We start from the raw sequence: 15,879 nt of genomic DNA on the forward strand, positions 1-15,879 counted from the left end.
TGTTAACTAATAAGCGTATTTTAGGTCACCCCTTAAATATATTACGACTGAGTCCTAGTACGTGAAAATCCGATCATTTGATCAAAAGTAATTCAAGGTTTTATTCCCCCCCCCATTTTTTTCTTTTTTCGCACACACTGACCCCATGCCTAGGCAATGTACGAATTGTATCACTTCAGGCTTCATCGATTTTTGGCATTGTACACAATGTCTGTTTTTTTCCAACTCTTCTTGTAATATACAGATAAAGAAAGGAAAAAAAAGCAATATTTTATACTATCCTATATTATTATAATTGTAAATTTTCAGTAGATAATTCGAGTTGCATCCCAAAATCATTTATACATTTGTGTCTTATTATTGTTTAAACTCGTGTCAATCAAAACCCTTGCACATATAGCCAACAATTAAGCTAATCTTGCTTAACTGCAAAATAATGTAAAGCAATTTTTGTAAAACAACAAGGAAAAAAGTAACTTCTATAAAGAATTTTTATTTCTCTCTTTCAATATCAATTGCCTTACTTGACGTTCGACATCAACATAAGCACAACATATAAATATCTTTGATTATACAATTTTTACAAGCACTATGTACAAAGTTGTTTAGACATTTCTCTTTTAAAATTCGGTATTGCAGATGCTTTAAAAAGACTATATACAGATTCACCAATCAATTTAAGGACGACAAAAAATATTTGTACTAGAATAATCTTTCAAAAGAGTAAAAAGCGGTGGAAAAGTTATTTTTTTATAGATATGATTTTGAATAAAATGCAGTGCTGTGACGTATCGGTAGCAATAGACCACATAGATATCAAACATAAATTATCTCCATTCTGAAATAAAAAGTCTGATCTAATGTGGCAGAAATAATTTCCATCACTTTTTACTTCTTTAAGGCTGTTGCACACTCAGACAGTGCAGAGGCAGGCCTGCCAACTACTACGCTTTTTGTAAAATATTTTTCAGAGTGGTAGACATTTAGAAACGAAAACTTTCAAAATTTTCGGTAATTTTTGATAACATTCCACCTCGAAAGAGATGGAACAAAGTGGCGTTGCGTATGAGCTTTTAAATCATTTATATGTTGTAGTTTGGAAAATGAGTTTAAATGAATAAAAAATAATACATTAACTTAGCCACCACTAGAATAAATTTTTACAAAATGCGTAGAAAGTTGGCAGCCCTGCAGATTCATTGCCTCCTATAAATGAAACCCTCCTCACGGTTTCTTGAAGATAGTCCGTTCAGACAACGCCTCCTATAACTGAAAGCCTCCACACGGTTTTTTGTAGGTAGTCCGATCAGACCACTATGAAGGTAAACCATTTAGTGAAAGAACCATTTAATATGAAATCTATTAAAAATTAGAAAGCGGTAGAAAATATATATTTTAAAATTTTTTAAATTTATGAATATAATTGGTTTGTTTTATTTACTTGTCCGCCACTACAGATTCAATTCTCAAATATACGTATATGATAAATTTCTCTCAAGTACTTTTAAAATAGAACTTGGGTTCATGCGCACAAGTGGTTCGCTTTTTAAATAATCTGCGCAGACTACTTATAAGAAACAGTGAGGAGGCTTTCTGATGTAGGAGGTGATGGTTCAGACCACTATGCAAGTAAACCAGTTTATACACTAGCCATTTATTAAAGCCTACGTTGAAACCAAAAAGATGGTTGCAAATATTTGTATTAAAATACGTTTAATGAATGGATAGGATTGGTTTTACTTCTTTGTTAACTAAAACATAATAATTCATCAAATGTATGAATATTAAAAGAACATTTCTTCAAGTGTTTTTGTAATAGATGTTTGGCTCATGCGCAAAACTGGTTTACTTTTTAAATAGTCTGCGCAGACTTCCATTAAAAAAGCCGTGTAAAGGCCTTCTGGTGTTGGAGGTGATGGCAGAGGCAATCTATATTTCGCTAACACATGTAAGGAAAGTATCTATGCTGTGCTAATAACGAAGACAAAAATGCCCGTCTATATTCGTCTGTCTGGTAGATTGAATATGCATCAGGGCCTGTATTCATAATAGGGTAACTTGTGGGTGGCAAGCCCACAACAGGACTAGGCTTAATTGGTAACCTGGATTCATGATTCAAGATTGTATTCGAATGTAGGTGATCTGCTGTACCCAGAATCGAAGCAACAGAAAATGGTATATCTGGAGAAGTCCTTAATGTTTCGGGTGTTCTATAACCACCCGATGTTCGAATGTAAGGCATTGTAGGGACATTAAAAGGTTGCTGCAATGTCTGACTGATCTCTTGGCTCTGTAGAGATCGTTCTGCCAAGCATTGTTCCAAATAGTTATTGCATTTTAAAGATGCCAGTCTGTCTATTTCTGCTGCTGCGGGTAGTTTAACAGCATCATTCTGCTTAACCACATCCGGTTTGGATGAATCTTGGTCACGTGTTGATGTATTAGCTTTTTCTTCTTTGTCTGCGAGGTTTTTGCTTGGCGATGAATCGGACTCTGAGGTTGTCCATTTGCTTTCGTCAGCGTTGTCGTCCGGTTCTTTCTCGAAGAAGAAATCATCAGATGCTTTCCTAAAACATAAGATAATGTGCCAAATTAATATACAATATTAATATTGTAGCTAAAAAAATTAGTAAAACAGTTGGGAGATAGAAAGACCAAGGTACACTTGAGAGAAAATTTAAAAATAAAATAAAAATAGGTTTTTATTATTGCTAGTTATATTTTAAGTTTTGTTTCCATCGAAAAGATAAAGCCAGTAAATCAAATATTAAATTATATCTCGCTATTTTTTAGAGATTCCGATTGTTACAGTTATTCCTGATTGTATACCGTTTACCCGGTAGACTTATTTTGCAGTAATGGGAAAAAATGCCTTTATGAAAAACATGATAGAAGGTTTGCAAATAAATTGTATGGATATTTTATTCAATTAACAACCAATTTGGTTTAAAAAACATAGCAATTGCTTGATTTTAGAAGAAATATATATCACAATATATATAATTTTATATTATTCTGGTTAATCGGAATATTCAGCTTCTCCAGTTGTAAGTACTCAGAATGAAAGATTCCAGCTATCAATCTTTAATATTCATAGATTAAAAAAGAATAATGTTGTACTAATTTTATTCTAATAATTTTATTAAACTGAAACCTGCGTAGGTTAGGTTTCAGTTTTAAGATTTTTCAAATGGAATGACAAAGTGACTGGTTCAAAAAAATTGAAATGTTGAAATTTTAAAATTTGCATGCAGTACTGTGCTTAGCATTCATGTACTGACAGTGTAATTGTTCACCAATAAAACATAATTTTTTTTTTTTATCTTTTAGAATTTACTTAATTTAGAATTTTTAGATAATTTTTAATATAATATTTTGTTAGTTTTTACTTTCTCCGTTTTCCTCATCTATTTATTTGGTCTCAGCATCTTAATTTGTATGTTAAAACTATTTACTAATATTATTTAAACTTTTTATTCACTTAATTTTTAATAAATTTTAATCATTATGGGGTAATGAACCTAATTAGTTTCAGGGTTTTATAGATGGTAATTAATAACTTTTAATGTGTACCATAGCATGAATATTGCAATTGTAAAGCTCAATAATTTTTTTTCTCAAGTTTGTCTACCATATTAATTTTTTTGAACCACTAAATGAATACCTAGGCTATCCTATTGGATCACTAAATTTCCACTGCTGGTGTAAATCCTAGACATGTTCCAAAAATGAAACTTTGGCGCTTAAACGGTGAAGTTTTGTTTATTTATAGTCTGTACCCTCTTGGCAGTTTTTTAATATTTGAAAATATTGGCACGCCAACACTGCATTGTGTGAAGTGGGGGGAAGCAAAAAGAAGAAAATAATCACCAATTTTAATGATTCTCATATAAGTAAACTTATTAAATTTTTATCTAATAAAAGGGACACCGGTGTGCCATCTTCGTAAAACGATTAAAACATTGAGATTTCTATAAATAGAAACACTAGACAAATGTGGTTAATCCATTTACCGCTAGAAAATGTCTGTGGTTTAACATTGCCCCAAATCCCAACAAATGTTGAAACTAGCATGGTTTTATAGAAAATTGGCCTTTGATTTTTTGCCTGCAATTATGTTTGAACTTTCCTTCAAATAGAATTGGCGAAAACGCGGAATCATCAGCGAGAATGACTAAACATTTTAATTTCCTCTGTTAAATCAGCTGAAGAAAAAAGGAAATATTGCTATAAAATGTTTTACAGCGATTGTTAAAAAAGTAATTGGAAAACTTTTATTGAATATAATGTATTTTTAATTCTTTTAAACAAAAGTGCTCACATCATAACAGTAATTGACTCTTGCACATAAATAGATTTCTAGTTTTTCTACTTCTTTTGAAGTGTACAGTTTATACAGTTCTTAAAATAGATGATTGCTTCATGATATTTAAATTTATCAGGTGCTTTTATAAAAAGTGTGCAATTCGTTTATCAAAAAATGCTCCACTCACCTTTTTAAACGCTTCGAGCCGCCTGATTCTCTAAATCCTTTAGCAAAGGGATTATTGTCTATCTTCAGTTTGGTAATCTGTAAAAGAAAATTGCATACATTAATTAAATTTTAACATTGCTTTGCCAAAAAAAAAATGAATTTATGATAATAAAAGGCATGGAATGGACAGAATAATAAGTATATACGTGTTAATTTACACGTTACTATGCAACACTAACTAATACACGTGTTTCAACTTTACAGAACATTACTTTTTCCAACTAAATCGCATTAAGCCTTTAAATCACTGTTTCCCAAAGTGTGGTACGCGTACCCCCTGGGGTACGGGATCAGTTAAGCGGGGGTACGCGTTCGCATGCGAAATATCTTGCAACAAACGAAAATTGCAGCAAAAATTTATTTAAAAACAAAGCTAACCATGAAAATTTACGATCACGTTTTTTTCTATTGGCTATTTTTTGCAGAGTTAACAGTCAATAACTAAAATATATTAATAAAAATGTTAATAAAAACATATTTTTAAAATATATATTTTTATTAATAAATATGTTGATAAAAACATATTTTCAAAAATATACATTCATTTTTTTATTAGTGGTACTCAGCGTTACGAAAAATTTAGAAAGGGTACACAAAAGTCATAAGTTTGGGAAACACTGCCTTAAGTAAAAGATTATTAGATTTTGCAAAGCTTTAAATATTATACAGTTAATTGGGTATAATATGAAAAAATATTTGTGGCTTGAAGTTAGGCTCGCAGAAAATGCCGTTCATGGGTTAAATTTAGTAGGAACAACACAACCTGTGACGTAGGCTATATTATACCCCATTGACAAAATTTGATCGAAATCGGTCATTTAAAATCTTTGGTCCTCTGATCATTAGGATTGCATCTTCGTTATTAAAATATACAATCAATATATCAAAAGTTACAAAGGATTTCCATTTGTACTTTGCACTCTGTACAACAACTATAAATTAAAAAATGTTGTTCAATAATTATTTGTGAAATGCTTTATTAGTATTACTTTTTTTATTTAACTTACCTTTTTGGAAATTTACGGACATTAACAATATCAATTTTAAAACTTCTACTCGGTATATCATCGAAGTCGAGCATCTCTGGCAGGGACCACTTTGATCAGTCTGCGAAGGGAGCGAGGTGTGCGGTATTGATCCTTATTAAACTGTTTTACCGTAAAGTGTTAGATTTCTTGTCCAGGTTGTAGGGCTACCAAAAAGGGACTGATACCTCTCAGCCTCGGTTCCTACGCAGGCTGATCAAATCGGTCACCCGCTGCTTACTGACCGCAGCTTGTGATGCTTGACTTCGGTGTTCTACTGGAAACCGAGTGTCCTTACGATTAGCCATATTTAGTTTGATCACTGAGGGACTTTTGTGATCAAACTAAATATGGCTTGTAAAAATATATAAATAAGCGTATATGCTTCAGGATAAAAAATCATTAGAAATTAGCAAATAAAGTAAGACATTTATGGCCTTAAATCAAATACAGAGTTCAGTTATAATCAGACGGTACAATCGATCTTTGCCGAAATGGAACATACCTTTTGGTTTTGGTAAGCAGTGACAGCTATGAAGTCTGTTTCTTCGAAAGTGAAAGTACGGAATTTCTTGAAAGGTAGCCTAGAAATATCGTCAGCTCTGACAACGTGAAACCTTGGCTGATATTTGTGCATCGAATTCAATATAGTCTGTAAAAGAGGAAAATTATTAACAAAAACAATACGTATTTTTTAAATTGCAAAAAAAAAGTTTCATTACTTAAAAAAAAGAACAAAAAATCTGCAGTATTTGCTAGGAAATCTTTAGGAAACTGAGATTTCATAAACTTTTCTAGCAAATACAATGTAATTAAATAAATTGCAGTACTTCCAAGAAAACCTCTAGGAAATGAGAATTCCACAATCTTTTCTAGTACCGGTACAGCTTCTTCTTGGTAACGAAGTCTACGTAACTTAAAAAGAAGCTGAACTACTGTACTAGAAAAGTTTAAAGAATCTCAGATTCCCACAAATTTTCTAAAAAAAAGTACTGTATAATATTTTTTTTTCTTTAAATTTCTGTGTGATTCCGCGGACATACAAGGAAGTCTACTACTGATTTTGTTCAAGATTTAATTTCTATAATAAAGCCGTAGTAAGGGCCGGGATAGCTTGTTTGCTAGGACGTTGGACTTGAGTTCCTGAGAATAGGAGTTCGAATCTTGTCGGCCGAAGAATCCCTGCGTATTAAATAGTGCCTGGTACACTTTAAATCTGTCGGGATCACAAAGTTCTCCAAGTTCCTAAAACAAATCAATACCTTTGGGGGTACTGATCCAGGAGTTCTCTTGTTTTCTGGATTAGGTTCGAAATTACAAAGCTACGGGGTTGAACATTGGTAGTCGGCTGTTCAACGACGGTTATAAAAAATAAAATAAAACGGTGCAACATTTATTCTTATCTATTTAATTGTTCTATCATAACTCTTAACATACATAGCAAATTATTCATTTTGATATACGAGTATACACACACAAGAGTTTCAAATTTTAGTATCTTCAATAGATTTTTGCTATTTATTAGTCGCCACTTTTTACTTTTTTAGTCGCCGTCTTTAAAATGATTTTGACCATCACTACAAATAAATAATAGCGTACATTTAAATACACAATTGGTGGGGATGCTGTTATATAGCAATGTGTTTTCCGGTTTAACCTTTCTAGCACTTTAAACACTTTAGTAATAAATCCATCCAATTTCAGAATTTCAAATTATGTTAGAAAACAGTTTTCTAATTAAAAGGTCTAAATAAAAATTATATTTAATATGAATAATCCATAATTCCTGCAATGTTTTAATAACTTTACGTTTGAATTGTTCAAAAAACTATCCTATATATTTTTAAAATTGCTTTTATTGTAGTCAAAATAACTGTTTGTGGAATCTAATGCACATTGCGAAAAAATGCTATATAAGTATGGTGCATTTAATAAGTAAGGTATAATGCTAAATCAATATAGTGCTATTAAGTTTGCTAAATAATTCTGGTGCTAAATGTATAATAATGCTAAATAAGTATAGTGCATTTAACATTAGCAATGAAAAAATGTGAAACAAATTATATATTTGCCGAGAATTAAACTTGCTGGACGAATCTTCAACGATTATTCAATCAAATATGATAGAACTCCATTCGGAACAATTAAATTCTTTTCAGCGACAAGAAATTAGGCTTTTACAAACTTTTTTTTAAAACCTCTGTCTTCAACTATTGATTATAAATACCACGGTATTTATTTAAATGCAGATATTTTTAATGAATGAAAAAAAAAAAGAACTTACATGGCTGTGCTTGTTTGATATGTTGTTTGTGATTTTCAGTTTGTGGAATGAAACAATTTTCTGCATCCATTGTTCACCAGTGGATGGTGAATCAGGATGGATATACATCCTCTTGGGCATCTCGGGGTCGGCCTTCCCTGCCACTACCCACCGGCTATTATGGAATTTATATCGGCAATCGTCTGCTGCTACAATGTCCATCAATAGAATGTATTTAGCTTTCTTGTCTAGGCCGCTCACTCGGACTTTAAAAGCGGGGAACATCCGCCTATGGAAAAGAAGTTTATGTTAATTCTTTTTAATAATTATATAGTTTAAAATAAAAAAAAAAATACATTATAGATAATTGACGACGTTAAAAGCGATTTAATGTTAAATATAAACTGTGAAAGAAGTATCTGAACAATTTGGACATGCAGTAACGTTTGAAATAATTATAATAATAATAAAAGACTGCTAAGATATGTTGCGCAAATCACTTAAAAACATAAAGCAACTCATGATAATTATTAAGTAACTCGCAATAACTATTTAATTCCATTTAGATGCTATTAAGCGATAAAATAATATTTGTTCCTTCAGTATAACTTTACGGATAAAATTGAAACTCAAAGCGTTGTGGTAACATGCGAAAGCAACCTAACTATTTTATCTTATTAAGACATTTTTGTAGCTAAAGTTGCATACGCGTATAAAAATTTCAGAGACTTCTTTTTTTAAAAATATAAATCTTAATCAACTATGCTCTTGAATCTTAATACATTGCAAAGAATGCAGCACGTAATTTTTAAAAAGAATATAGTCTTTTAGTGCAGAGGTTCCCAAAAGGTTTCTGCAGAAGAGTCACAAAGTGTTGTCTTCGAGAGTTTAAGTTTCTTTAATCAGTAATGATTTTTTAAACCTATAATTACATTTGTATCAAAACGAGAAAGGAAGAGTGTTCTCCATAAAATCCTGAAACTTTCCTTTCTAGTTATTTATTATATTATTTATTATTGTTTCATTTACTATCATTTTATTTATTATTATTTTATTTACTATTATCTTATTTATTATCATTTTTATTCATTTTTATTCATTTTTTAAATTAAATAAATCAAAAATCTCAAAATTATACAAGAACTAAACAGTTACGTCCCTTCACAATTCAGAAACTGAATAAAATTGGCTAATTAGAGTTTTAACCCTTTTCGGCGCTATGCAGACAGTCTGGCAATACTAATTCAACAAAAGTTACAAATCATTAAAAATATAAAACTAATTACTTTTAAACGTTTAGCAGCCAATTCAATTATTTAAACAACAAAGAGTTAAACTATGCCATTTAACTTAGAATGAGCTGCCTAAGGTCGCATATGTTTATGCCCAGTTTAACTGAAATTTTCAATCAAAATTTGCTTTTCCGGAAGGGTTAAATACAGAGATGCCATCTACACCGGTTTCGACAAAATATTTTAAAACGCGGTAGAGAACAAGAAACTGAAATTTGAAGACTTTCGGTAAATTTTGCCTGGATTTTAAAAGTCTCAACGCGTCTAAACGGCAACAAATTAGCGTATCACATGAGCTTTAGAATTATGTGGAAGTAATGGTGAGTAAAAATTTCATAAATCGAATTTACTAAACCAAGAATCATGCATTAAAAGACTACAACTCAAAAATATTTGTCCGTTGCAAGTTTTGGAAGAGTTGGATAGTTCTTACATGCTCTGAAATTGGTCTATTGTAAGCCAAATTGGTGTATTGTATAGGTCAAAAATTCTTCAAATCTGACTTTTTGTCCACTTTTCATTATTTTAAGAACCAAAATAAAGTATAAATTTTCAGAAGATTTTGATGATACACATACCTTCCGGATTTGGTGATGACCATTTCTGTTCCCAAAGCATGGAATCTTGTCCATAAATCTTTTGATTCCAAAGTAACTTCCGGGTCATCTTTCACGCCATCCTCTTCTTCAGGCTCAGGGGGGTAGCAGTAACCTCCCATGGGGAACTCTTTAGGCAAACATTGTGGGTAAAGGAAAGGGGTAAAAAAGGGCAAAGAGGTAGGGGGAGTCAAGAAAGAATTGGTTCTGTAGTCCATCATTGGCGCCTGAGGGGCATAGGCACTAGGGGGTAGGTCACAGGGGTAGANAGGGAAGAGTTTTCTATTAAATCCTGAAACTTTCCTTTCTAGTTATTAAAGTATGTCATTTAACTCAGAATGAGCTGCCTACTGAAATTTTCAATCAAAATTTGCCATTCCATAAGGGTTAAATGCAGAGATGCCATCTACTCTGGTTACGACAAAGTAAAACACGGTAAAGAACTACAAACTGAAATTTGTAGATTTTCGGTAAATTTTGCCTACATTTAAAAGTCTCAACACGGCTGAACATCAACAAATTGGCGCATCACATAAGTCTTAGAATTATATAAAAGTAATGGTGAATGTCGAATTTACTAGACCAAGAATCATACATTAAAAGACTACAACTCAAAAATATGTATCCGTTGTAAGTTTTGGAAGAGTTGGATAGTTCTTACATGGTCTGCAATTGGTCTATTGTAAGCCAAATTGGTGTATTGTATAGGTCAAAAATTCTTCAAATCTGACTTTTTGTCCACTTTTTATTATTTTAGGAACCAAAGGAAAGTATATAATTATTCAGAAGATTTTGACGAACACCTACCTTCCAGATTTGGTGATGACCATTTCTGTTCCCAAAGCATGGAATCTTGTCCATAAATCTTTTGATTCCAAAGTAACTTCCGGGTCATCTTTCACTCCATCCTCTTCTTCAGGCTCAGGGGGGTAGCAGTAACCTCCCATGGGGAACTCTTTAGGCAAACATTGTGGGTAAAGGAAAGGGGTAAAAAAGGGCAAAGAGGTAGGGGGAGTCAAGAAAGAATTGGTTCTGTAGTCCATCATTGGCGCCTGAGGGGCATAGGCACTAGGGGGTAGGTCACAGGGGTAGAGATGAGGGTGAAAAGCCATCCCTGTGGGTGGTAAAAACGGTGAATCCAGTGTCATGAGTTGCGATTCTTGTTAAACCTAGAACAAAAATAAGAATTTAGTTTGTACTTGGAATTGTACTAAAACAATATACACCGTTTCTTTCTTAGTATGAATGCGTACATTTTGAATTTATACTAGCAATGTTACCACGGGAGAATAAACATGCAGAAATTGGAGTCTAAAAAAAATTAAAAATTTTATTTAAATAAACTATTCTTTCTAGCATATTTTTTTACAGTTTGTTATTAAAAGTAAAAACAAAGAACTGAACTGAATTAAATTATTTGGGCAACCGAGGCAGCTTGCGGCCCTTTTCCCATTCACCTTTAACTTGAACTTAGTGGGTTTTCGATGATGTGGTGGAATGCAAATGAAATAAAGGAGTATTCATGTAGATCATTGAGTTCGGACCATGTAGTTATATGCAGATAAAAGCATAATGTAAAAATATGAGGTATAACTCGAGCCATGATGAAAATGAGGTTATGTATATGCTACTGATGTGGGGAATATGATGCATCACTGCAATAGTATGCTGCTATTGGTCTCTTGTCTTCAGTTAAATATTCATATGGGAATATTTCATTGAAATTTGCTGCAGAGCAAGAGATGGCTTTTTCTTAGAATTTGATATTTAATTTAGTTATATGCGTATCTATTGTATTTATTTTGAGATAGTAAATGACAAGTACGTCTTTGGTTTAAAAATTAAAAGTTTTAAATGTAAATCATAGTGGTAGTTGAGACTTAAAGAGATAATAAATGAACAATAATGAGTTGCGTTTCTACCACTTTTTACATTCCTGGTCTCCTGTGGCATCCCTGTACTAAAGATTTCACTAAGGCAAAAAGTATCTTTAGACTATTAATGAAATACTTCATTATCATCGCATTTACCCTTTAATTTTATTTCTCAACGATTATTTATTTGTAATTCATTAGCATTGAATCTTAATTATTAGAAAAAACTTCAATTCATGGTTATTTTAATTTTAGACACTTTTCACAACCTTTGAATGTTAACATTTTTATCTATAACTTAAGTTTTGCTGCCGTAGCTGTATTTGTGTATTTGAACTCTATATTGCTATAACTAAATGTTTAAACTTTTACATTCGACGAAACTTAAAAAAAGAAAAAAGTGAATAACATATAAAATTCAAGAGAATAAAATATTAAAATAATTTTCATGTTCCGTTTGTATTAATATTAATGTTCGGGAATTTTAATTATGAGGAATATTTCCCCCTCCGCTAAGGTTAACTGCTAAATACTTGATAACACACTAGATGGCAGCAGTGTATTTCTTAGAATTGATTTGGGCTGAGATCTCTAGTCAAATTTCAAGGTCTGGCTTCCAAACGGTTCTAATTTTTCTTGAAGTTTTGTAAGAATTGTTCTATATGATGTTAAAATAATTCATATTTATTTTTACTTTCTGTACTTGACAGTATTTATTGTTTTTCACACATTTCTTCTTAAGATTAAAAAGTAAAATTTGAAAATACCAATATTTATTTTACCAGTTTAACGATTTCTTTCATTCTTAAAAATATATTATCACGAAATTATCATTTAAAAAAAATATTTTTACCAATATTTAACACTAAAAAAAAAATTCATATTTAACTTTCAGAACTTAAATCAGTATTTTTTGTAGCCACATAATATGTAACTGACATGAAAACATGGTTCAAATTTAGCAAACTTGTAGAATAAGTGTAATTACACCCCCTCTTTAACGGAGTCACCACGAGATAAATGCAATAAAATTGCATTTCAAGTGATAATTTGAATTTTTGATTTATAATGGCAGGCCTGCCAACTACTACGTTTTTTGTAAAATATTTTATAGAGTGGTAGACATTCAAAAACCAAAGCTATCAGAATTTTTGGTAATTTTGCTAGAATTTAAAAAGCTTTATTAAAAATCAGCTGGCAAAAGAAAAAAAGGTTTGGATATAAACTTTTTAATCGTTTATATGAAGTGGCGTAGAAAATAAGTTTAAACGAGTAAAAAATAATACATTAAAACATAAACTTAGGTACCACTTAAATAAACTTCTACAAAAGGCATAGAAAGTTGGCAGCTCTGCATAATGGTAAAAAAATTACTTAGAATGAAAAATGCTAAATTAAAAATAACTTAGCCATTGGGGGGAAAATTACCATTATTACCACCAAATTACCTTAACATTACCATTGCAGAGATGCCAACTACTCCGGACACGCCAAAATAATTAAAAAACTGGTAAATAACTACAATGTAAATTTTGCAAATATTTGACAATTTTTACTTGTTTTTTAAATGGTATAGCATGACATATGTTCTATGAAGTGGTGAATTATATAAGCCTACGAATTATTTAGAAATAGTGGTGGATAAAAATCTACTAAATTGAATTTATTAAACCAAGAATCAGAATTGATAAACTACCACTTTAAAATATATATTTGCTGTCCGGAGCAAGTTGGCATCTCTGCCATTGGGGGAAAAAATTTTATTGGAATTTTTTTCTTCTTCTTTTTACAAATCGGAGCAAGTTGACAAATCTGGTTTTATACACGTTTCATAAGAACTTAATTTGCTTTCAAAATAAGAAATTTTTAATTTAGTCAATATTGCCAGAAAAAATATTTTGTTAAAACCTCAAATGTTAGAGATTATGAACACTGTTGAAAACTAGTTGATTATGCTTTGGTGAAAATCCACTTTATGATCCTCTATTAATTATTTATTAAGACTTTACTAATTATAGACGAATTCATAAACAAATCTTCAATAAAAAATTTTGTTATACTCACACATTTTTCTTACTATTGTGTGTACAAGAAACACTTACACTTCAATGCAAGAAAATGAATTTATTTGTAAAACCAAATGACTTCAAACACGAATCACGTTACGATGCAACACACTATCTATAGATATCATCAGAATATACAGATATCATTAGAGTATCTAGATCGATATCAGATGAAAATGTGTCATCATTGTCTTATCCACAATCTCTAACTCATTATTCCTTATTATCAGTGATAACTGCTTTCAACACTTTTGCAAAAAAATGATTAGTTTTGCAAACACAGCAAATTTATCACTCTAAAAGTATAAAGTAAAAAACACGGAAATGTTTATGCAAAATATAGGTTTGAAGTTCTGTAGAGCTTCAATCTAAGACTGCGTTGTATTTAAAGGGTAAAAATTTTAAAGAATGATAAGACTTTTTCCTTTCTTCACCTTAATGATCTTCGTATTTAAAACAAAACAACCAATATTCAATGAAATCAATAAACTTAATATTATTAAAAAAGCATGTTTTTCTAAAAAAAAACATTTACAAAAGAAATTCGTACATTTACTTTACATTTATTCGTACATTTACATAAGAAATTAAAACATTTACATTAATAAGATTTCATAAGAAAATCAGTAAATGCTAAAAATCTATGAAATTTATAAAATTTTGCTTTTAAAAAAATATGTACACAATAACCTACTTGAATTAACGTGCTTAAAAAATAACCTACTAAGGGAAATCTTCCTCACAAATATGTTAAAATTTTGAAACAAAAAATGTAATACTAAAAGCAAAGCATTCCCGCAAAAGCCAATTATGGGCCCAGGGGGTCACGAATGATCAGGCTCCACAATTTAGTGACCAACGGCATAATTGCAGAAATGTGATCAGGACAGCACACAGGCCGCCTTTACTTCACAGACAAGCTGATACCCATCGATCTGAAAATGGGTGGGTTTCAAGCCGCCACTTGTTATCGAACCCAATCTCTTTACAATGACAGCTCATTCCCTCAACCACTAAGCCATCGCTGCCCAAAATGTAAAACTATCACCAGATTAATGAAATACTTTTTTTTTAAATTTAAAACTATCAAAGATATATATATATATATATAATGTTAAAAAATTCAGAGCGTTTTTTTTTCATTAATTTTCTACAAAATATTCAATCAATCAAAATAAATAGCTTTCGATTATTTTACTTATACATAAGTTGTTATTTAAAAAGAAAAAGACCTAAAAACCTAAAAATTTAAATTTGTAGGAAAGATAGTCAAATGTATTTAAAAAAATTTAGTTGACAAAAATAGTTACAAGGGTAATCCTTAAACATTTACTGATGGCTATCATGTGTTTGATCACAAAAAAATATGATTAAAAACTCTTGACAGAAATAAAATTCTTTATAGAACGCTAAAGAATCGTTTGGTAATAAATTTAATGAAGTCAATTTAAATTAAACAATTAATAAGAAAAAAAGTAAATTACGGTTTTAGTTTATTTTCAGTTATGTTATTGTACAAAAAAATCATGCTCGAATTTCAATAATCAGAAAAAGCTACAACAAATGTTAATAATCATTTATTGCAGTTTTTAAAACTAGAATTTTTTTTTTCTATATCCACCCGATTGACACTAATCATTTGAATATTAGTAGGGCAGATTTGTTGGCCACTCATTCAGGGGCACCATATTAGGTGGGCCAACGTTGCTCCTACAGTAAGGACAGATAGTTCAGAGAATGAAAGAACATCTATGCTTAATCCAGGATTTGAACCCATGAACTTCCTAACACAAGGTCAGCTTCCTGACCACTACACAGTTTTAAAACTAGAATATAAACATGTCAATTTGCAACCAAGTACTATGCCTTAAAAAAGGTTTAAAACAATGTACCCATTAATCATTGTAACAATATCCCTTATATCATTGTAACAATATCCCTTAATATATATTTTTTAGAAGCAACGCCAGAAATGAATTTGAAAAAGTCTGCAAAGAAACTAATATTTAAGCAAGAACAAAGTAAAAAAAAGTACCACAAACTTTCGAATCAAACATAAGGAAAGTAGAATGAAAAACATTAAAGCAGTCAATTGTCAGATAAAATTAGGAAGTACTTTGATTAATCGCTTTTCAAATCTGTTTTTTTTTTGGAATAATATAATTTTAATACTTTCTGTTCCCTCTTACTCAATAGTGATTTATTAGTTTGCTTTTTTTTAAATTTTAA

At 30.8% G+C, this 15,879-nt stretch overlaps 1 protein-coding gene across 2 annotated transcripts in view; it reads right to left on the reverse strand.

Annotated features, from left to right (window-relative positions):
* Positions 1 to 477: 477 nt before the first annotated feature.
* LOC107450977 (T-box transcription factor TBX3) overlaps positions 478 to 15,879 on the reverse strand; it is a 21,132-nt gene continuing 5,730 nt past the window's right edge. The window contains exons 2-6 of one of the 2 annotated variants that reach the window (XM_043043542.2): positions 10,518 to 10,879; positions 7,844 to 8,111; positions 6,065 to 6,211; positions 4,494 to 4,570; positions 478 to 2,567 (exon numbers count right to left, since the gene is read on the reverse strand). In XM_043043542.2, coding sequence (XP_042899476.1) covers positions 1,940 to 2,567; positions 4,494 to 4,570; positions 6,065 to 6,211; positions 7,844 to 8,111; positions 10,518 to 10,858 — 1,461 coding nt within the window. In that variant the 5' untranslated portion in view covers positions 10,859 to 10,879 and the 3' untranslated portion in view covers positions 478 to 1,939. Of the gene's footprint in view, positions 2,568 to 4,493; positions 4,571 to 6,064; positions 6,212 to 7,843; positions 8,112 to 9,692; positions 9,975 to 10,517; positions 10,880 to 15,879 lie in introns of those variants that run through there. The other variant, XM_043043543.2, reaches the window with a different exon arrangement.

The sequence above is a fragment of the Parasteatoda tepidariorum genome, chromosome 6 (assembly GCF_043381705.1).
Source record: "Parasteatoda tepidariorum isolate YZ-2023 chromosome 6, CAS_Ptep_4.0, whole genome shotgun sequence".
Lineage (NCBI taxonomy): Eukaryota > Metazoa > Arthropoda > Arachnida > Araneae > Theridiidae > Parasteatoda > Parasteatoda tepidariorum.